The following is a 7,327-nucleotide window of genomic DNA, read 5'->3' on the forward strand; positions in this document are numbered from 1 at the left end:
CTGTAAGGGAAACAGCTTCATGTTTGATTGCTTATTAATTGTATTTTGAGCACTTACTCTTTAGCTGCAGCCACTGGACGCTGTTATGCTACAATTAATTCCAGCTTCCACAGCTGAACACACAGTGGATTCAGCCCTTCTGTGCAAAATCACTTATAATGTATAAAGAATAAACCTTGTTGAGCATCCCTTGAATTGTAAGGAAGAAATGAGGAAGACTGAAGAAAACACTCAGTACTGGAAATACCAGTTAAGCTTGCTACTGAGGACAGTTAAATATTATACAAATGCAAGGAGTTTAAGATGATGCAATACAAGCAGACAAGGAAGTGAGAAAACAGCCTATTCCATCTGCATTGATGAATTTAGCAGGAAAATTTTTATACAAAAAATCAAATTGCTCAGCTTGCTGGTCTTAAATGAGACCATAAATACTGCTGATGACTGAGAAAATGAATATGACAACAATATATGACAACCCATACAGATAAAAAAAAGTTAGTGGATCCCTTCACACGATACTTAGTGAGAATTCCTAATTTCCGGTATAAATGACTCTTCTTGTAACAGAAAATAAGTATCTTTCTTTAACATGTTTTAGAATACAAACTACCAGCACAGTAAAATCCATAGAAAACAAAATAATGGATGAACACATTCATTTGACAAACATATCCACTCAACATTTGTATGTCAGGAAATACTTTCTGATCCCCACTTTAAATGTTTTTGGAGTGTGAAGTGAATGTTAAATGAGACCAGACCAGGAAGTTTCCTCAACCATTTAACTTTTTGTCTCAAGTCATTTTTTTTGCTAACTCAGAAGCTGCTAGCAGTGAAAATAAAGAAGAAAGCAACATAACTTTATATTTAATCTCATTTATGGCCCTGACATCAGAGCTTGGAGTATTTTCATGGCCAACCAAAGATGACCATTTGATTTTTTTCTTCATTAGGCACCTCTTAAAGAGATGATCGCTGAACACTGTACATTCCTACCTTACCTCCAGACATGATACACAACTATAGAATAATTTTATTTTTTTAAAATCCTCATCACCTTTTTGTATATCACAAACCATTTTAGGATACTGAGAATGTTGAGGCCACCACACATCTTACATCTTCCAAAGACTATTTAGGAAGCCCTTCGCCTAACCAAACTTTGTGGTTAGAACAGTCTGCTTTATCTTACTAATGAGAATGATAATTTAGTACCAAATACTCAAGAGGAATTATAGCTCTGCTGACTGGCAAATAATTTGCCAAGGCAGATTAGTTTAGCTGCATAAAATAAATATCCACCTGCACATACTAGCACTAATCAGGGCGTGAAATTAAACTTTTTATTCAGTGGGAAATAACTGCTGCAAGGCGGCGATTTAGTCTGAGAAGCAAATATTAAGGTCAGCCTATTCTCTCTGATGTTTATAGTACATATTACAGTGAGGAGAGCATGGTGCAACAAATTTGGCTTTTTAAGTCTATGAAACTAAATACTTCAGTGATGCGATAGCAAATTTGCCATTTGCTTTTCTAATTGCATACATTTAATGGAGCAAAGTGGCTGAAATGAAACATTACCAGAGATGCGAGGGTGAAGTTACTGAAGTACCAAAGGCCTGCATCAAGTGCAGAAAAATCTGTAGCATGAAGTTTGGGGTAGAAGAAAATTAATCAACGTTTTCCATATAATATACTAGTGCCAACAAACACCCAAAAAACCAGGATGCTATTTCAGTACCATTGGAAAAACTGGTAAGTGCATGTGTAATATTCAAGCAGGATTTGCAACCCCACATTTAAGAGGCAACGCTCTGATATTCCAGCTTACAAAATTATTCTCACTGCTTTCATGACTTCCTTGCTTTGGATCCCCAGGGTTCTCTGCCACAATGTCCCTGACACCAATATCTTACTGGGAAGACTGTAAAGTTCTCAAAAGATTTTTTTAAAAATAGCTAACAAATAACAGGTCTTACAAATTCTGGTCCTATTGACACCATGAATGACATAGATTCAGTGCAAGCAGAGCCTCTTTTAAAGTATAAGCCTTTGCCCATCTGTTCCATATATATACATGCACACAGCAGGAAAAAAATTTCCAACTTTATTACCTTTCAGCCTTCTATTACACTGATTATTCTTTGCTATATTACCTGCCAGTTATGTGGGAGGTCCTACAAACATGCAAATATAAAAATAAATAAACTTCAGAGTTTCCCCTCATTGAAAATTAAAACAACTCACAACCAAAAGAAAATCAACCACCAAACACGCCACCCAAAAAGAAAACACAACCAAAAAGCAACCCACAGATGAATCTTAATACATAACCAGAAGGCTCTATTTCTCCTGTGAAACTGGAAAGCCCATCAGCAGCTCCTAAAATCTGACCATCCAAAACCAAAAGGAAAATGGTATTTTGGGGGTGAAACAGAAAAAACCCACAAAGAACACTCAGGCTGACTTCTTCCTATTCAAGAGCCAGGAAATTAGGTAAATTATTGCAAATTAAATAATTCATAAAAACTGAGAAAGTGAAACTCTTTCAAGTATCAAGCTTTTGCCTCTCAAATGGCCCTACATAGGACCCCAAACTGGTCAGGTACTGTTCCAAGCACTGCTAATTAAACACAACTGAAGTTGTCACTAGTCCATTCAAGAAAACAGATGTCGCTTCATAGAGCTTTGATATTTTTCTTAAATACCTTTCAAAATGAGGAACAAAAAATATGAACTCTTATAAAAAGGGCTTTATTGTATTTTTATAGCATATTACATACCTTGTAACAATCATTCTGTTAAGTGTGAATGTCAGTTTTATTTTCTGTCCCTTTTTTCTTGGCTATTTACAAGCTTTGTAAGAATCATTCCTTAATTAAGTCTAAACATAGTTTTATATAAATGGATTCCTGGAATTAAAAACGTTCAGACTTAAGAAATGATTGTTACAGAGACTGTAACAGGCCGTAAAAAGAATGCCACTTTAAACAAAGATTTCTCATTTTAATTAAAAAGATAATCATCAGAACATTCGTATACTTAACAGAACCATTTGAAGCTACTTTGAAAAAATATCTACTAGTCTATGCAGGCTTTTGTAGTTTACTATATATGACATTTAATCAAAGTCTCAGTTGAGCCTATCACACTCATACTTTCAATATCTACTGTTTCAAACACTTATTCAAACTTGAAAGTTACTTACTGAGCACCTCAATTTCTTGTTCTTTTATAAATGACTGACTATGGAAATCCCATATTCCTGAATGCATAAAAGCAGAGCTCTCTATGGCAGGGGTTTTGAGTGGGACTTTTGTGTGCATTTTTTTAGGTTAATGGGCACGTTCCCCTCTCTCTTTAGTTTGTGCATCAGTTTCCTAAACACTGTACTTTATAAAGAGTGTACTTTCATCAGCAGGACAAAAAATAAAGGAGGCTGAAGTGAACTAAGACAGGTTCCACTCTGGTAAAATCCTTGCTGCAGGTGCAGAACACTGGACTATTTGATTTTAAAGATTGACTTTAAATCTATCAACCATCTTTCATTCAAAAAAGAAAAAAATAACCACCAACAAAACTTCTGAAAGATGATGTGCAGAACACATGATACAAGACACTCATTCACCAGCAAAAACAGTCTTCCCTTGTGAGCAGTTGCTTAGTATTGTGTAGTGTTAATACACAGCAATTTAATATCTGGAATAAATTACGTCTTATTAAGACATAAACTGAATAAGCAAATGAAATTAAATAAATTACTTAAAATATGAGATTATACATATTGTACCTGAGCACAGATAACCAGGAACCTGTAGCAGATATCAGTTAAATGCAATACTGCTTCACTGGCAAGTAACCCAGCCAACACCAGGCAGTGAGAAGGCAGCTGCCCTCTACTCCCATCAAAAAGTTGCACAGACATAAGCAGACAGAAAAACAACAGAGAACTGTTTGTCTTTCAAAGCACCAAATATATATGCTTTAAAGGAAAATAATTTCATTCATAGTATTAGCACTGGATGAAGCTTTCCCATGACATTTTTCTGTTAGAGTTGGACATTAAAATGAAAATCAAATCACCAGGTCCATCTTGCCTGGTACCTTGTGATTCAAAAGGGCTGCTCAAAGTCAATGTCAAAAATTAAGTCCTGACATTTTTTAGTGGAAAAAAGGTATTATTTTCTGGAAGGGCATAAACAAACTACCACCTAGAGGGTTGCTTTTCAATATGAAATGAAACCTACCCAAAACATATATCAAAACCAAAATTGTCTCTCCTGCCTTGGATAATAGGCCTCATACCTCTAAAATGTATTTGAATATTTAGCTACAATGCTCCTTGGGAAGCTCTCAGGAAAATCAATAATTAATAGCAAAACCCACCTCAAGTCAAACTGTGAGCCACCTAATAAGAAGATGCAAATGAAGCATATCACACACTCTGATGGACAAGGTAACCCACTGTGAATGATTCAGCATTAGCTGATCTGCTACCTCTGTGTGGATAACTGTACCAGTGCCACTACTGCAGTGCCTGAGCACTGCCTGAGTGCTGCAAGGCCCAGAAAAGACATTTCCAGGGAGGGCCAAGATGATACTTGCAACTGATTCCTAATGTATCCTGATGTATCTATGTGTGCCACCCTTCCAGGAACACCAGAAGACCCCCCCAGGTCCGACAAACGCTTCACTAGATCAGCAGAATCAAATGAAGAGCCACGTTCTGGACTGATGCACACTAAAGCAAAAGCCTGGGATGTGCTTAACAAAACCTTTGCTTACTCTACTCTCAACCTGTAAGAAAAAAAACCCTAAAAAGTTCAGAGTGGACAGAGGGAAGCCACATCTTTCACTGCAGGTTTTACAAGCACTTTGCATACAAGAAGCACTTTTTAATAAAACATGAAAGAACGTGGGTTAGCTTTTAGATCTCAGTGCAGTCTGGTCTTGATAATTCTTCCCTTTCTCTGGTGCTCTTAACAGATGCATATCCCAGAAGAGCAGTTTCCTCTCATGGGCATGCCTCCCCCCAGTGTAAGGGAGCTCTATTGTTGGAGTCCATCAATATCTATTGTTGTCCATCTATATCATCTATTGTTGGAGTCCATCATCATCCTGCCAGCTGCAGGATGGACAGGGATTCCCTCAGCCTCCAGGCCCAATCTTACAGACAATCTCAAACCACCTGGACTAAGCCCTTGAATGAGAATCTTAGCACAGGGGGTGAAAAAAGTGACGTATGAGAAGTCAGCATAGCATGTTCACAATGCTGTCTGGCAGCAGCCAAGAATGTTTCAGCAGAAACTTTTCGGGATGTGAAACTCACTATCTAGAGGCAGGCTGTAATTACCAAGCTTGGCCAAACACAAGTGAGGCAGGATCTGGGACACTCCTTTGGCCAATCCCACACCAAAAATGGCCATTCATTATTACTAATTGCTATCTTGCTGATTTAGGTGTCCATAGCATTCTTCCACTTCACTTAGCTGAGACTCTATAAATCCGGCAAACTTGGAGACTACTGGCAAACAGATCAAAAAGTCTCAAGAGAGAAACAAATTCTTCCAGATTAAAAATCAAAAGCCAAACAAGTGTATCAAAGCTCAATTAGAAATTAAAATTTGCATCTAGTCTTTCCTCAATTTCATTTTGGGCATATGTTCTGAAGATTTAATAGAATTCCTTGTTCCTGATGAGCTCAAGTTTAATTCTGTGAAGCACTAATCCAAAACAAACTTTTAGCAAGTGTTGCCAGTCATTTAAATTATATCCTTGGGGAAAGAACAGTTTGGGGCACCTGAAATTTACATTCAATTTAATTGGCAACACTTTGTTTTCATTTCTAAATTTTACATTTCTGGCCAAAATGCTTGGAAATATCAACAGATGAAGAAAAAAAGAATGAAGCTACAGTTTGAGTGCACAATGCCTCAAATCTATGGAGATTAGCCATATCTGAAGAGCATCTTGACCCATGTACTGTTTTCCATACCAAAGGCCAACTCAAAACCTAAACAATGTACATGCTCCCCGCATCAGTGATATGCTGCTGCAGCATCAAGTGAAAGATTCAAACGCCAGTATTTAGAGATCTCGCAGTAGAATGGGAGGAAAAACAAAATTACAGAGGGATGGTGAGCAGTAAAGCACGATAGTCTAAGGTGCACAAATAAAGAAAAAATCCAAGAATTACATATGCAAAGCCTGCCGGTGCCTGTGGGCCCCTCTGCCAGGTCCTGCCTCACTCCAGTTTAACTTCTCCCGCTCCCAGGTGGCACCTGCAGCCGCCTCCCCCTCCTCCCAAAGCTCCCTTTGCCCGGATCTGGGAACCCTGCTCACTGCCCGCCCCGCAGGCAGGACGCCCCCGCCCCGGGCCCCGCTCACCACCTTCCCCCGCCCGCCAGCCCAGCGCCCTCCGGCCCGGCCCGGCCCGGCCCAGCCCCGAGGCCCGGATCCCCTTCCCCACTGCCCCCCGCTCCATCTCGCCCCCCCACCCAACCCCGCAGCCCTCCATAGATAGAGGTGCCCACTCTCCCGCGCCACCTTCGCCAACCCCGCGGCCCCTCACCATGAACTTGAGCGCCTTTTCCTGCAGGACGGCCTCGGCCGGGTCCATCGTCCTGCGGGGCCGGGCCGGGGCCGCCCCCCCGCTCAGTGAAGGCCGCAGCCAGCGCAGACGGGAACCTGCGCTACCCCGCGCCCCCACCCCCCCCAACCTCGCCCCGCTGCCCGCACAGCGCATGCGCCGCTCCGCAGGCCCACGGGAAATGGAGTCCCCGGCCACATTCCTGTCGAAGGTCCGACCTACGGAATAAAACTACAAATCCCGGCACATTCCGGACCTGGGGCCACGCTGGGAGCCGGCTGGCGCATGCGTTGTGTCAGTGCAGGGGGCCGACGGGGGTTGTAGTAACATGTAAGAGTGCGAGGTGCGGGCCGGGGTGGGATGGACGCGGCCGCTCCGGGCGGGCGAGGGAGGGTGGTGAGGAGGCGCGTCCTGCGGGTGCCGTGTGGGCAGTTTCCAGCTCCAGACCTTCCCGGGGTGGAAGGTACGGCTGGCTCCTGGATCACGGCCCCGTGCTCTCAAATGCCCCCCAGGAGGGCTCGGCTGCCCCCACGCTTTGCTCCGGCTACGCTGCTTGTTGAAGTCGATTGCTGCATAAACTGAGCCCTGTGCTCTGGGTGCCAGAAATGTCTGGGGAAAAGTTACCAGACCAAGGGTCCGCAGCGGATGTGAAACAGGACAATTTGCATCACTGGAATGGATCAAGTAGGCTGACATCATTCTTGACAGATGTTTGTTTGAAGCTATCCTTTTTTT

The 7,327-nt window shown here is 41.8% G+C and overlaps 1 protein-coding gene across 11 annotated transcripts in view; it reads right to left on the reverse strand.

Annotated features, from left to right (window-relative positions):
• BTRC (beta-transducin repeat containing E3 ubiquitin protein ligase) overlaps positions 1-6,713 on the reverse strand; it is a 119,127-nt gene extending 112,414 nt beyond the window's left edge. For 8 of the 11 annotated variants that reach the window (XM_050976038.1, XM_050976035.1, XM_050976034.1 and 5 more), the window contains exon 1: positions 6,575-6,713. In XM_050976038.1, the coding sequence (XP_050831995.1) occupies positions 6,575-6,622 (48 nt within the window). In that variant the 5' untranslated portion in view covers positions 6,623-6,713. The remainder of the gene's footprint in view (positions 1-6,574) is intronic. The other 3 variants (XM_018910675.3, XM_050976037.1, XM_018910679.3) reach the window with 3 other exon arrangements.
• Between the last annotated feature and the right edge of the window lie 614 nt (positions 6,714-7,327).

Source organism: Serinus canaria, chromosome 6, assembly GCF_022539315.1.
Source record: "Serinus canaria isolate serCan28SL12 chromosome 6, serCan2020, whole genome shotgun sequence".
Lineage (NCBI taxonomy): Eukaryota > Metazoa > Chordata > Aves > Passeriformes > Fringillidae > Serinus > Serinus canaria.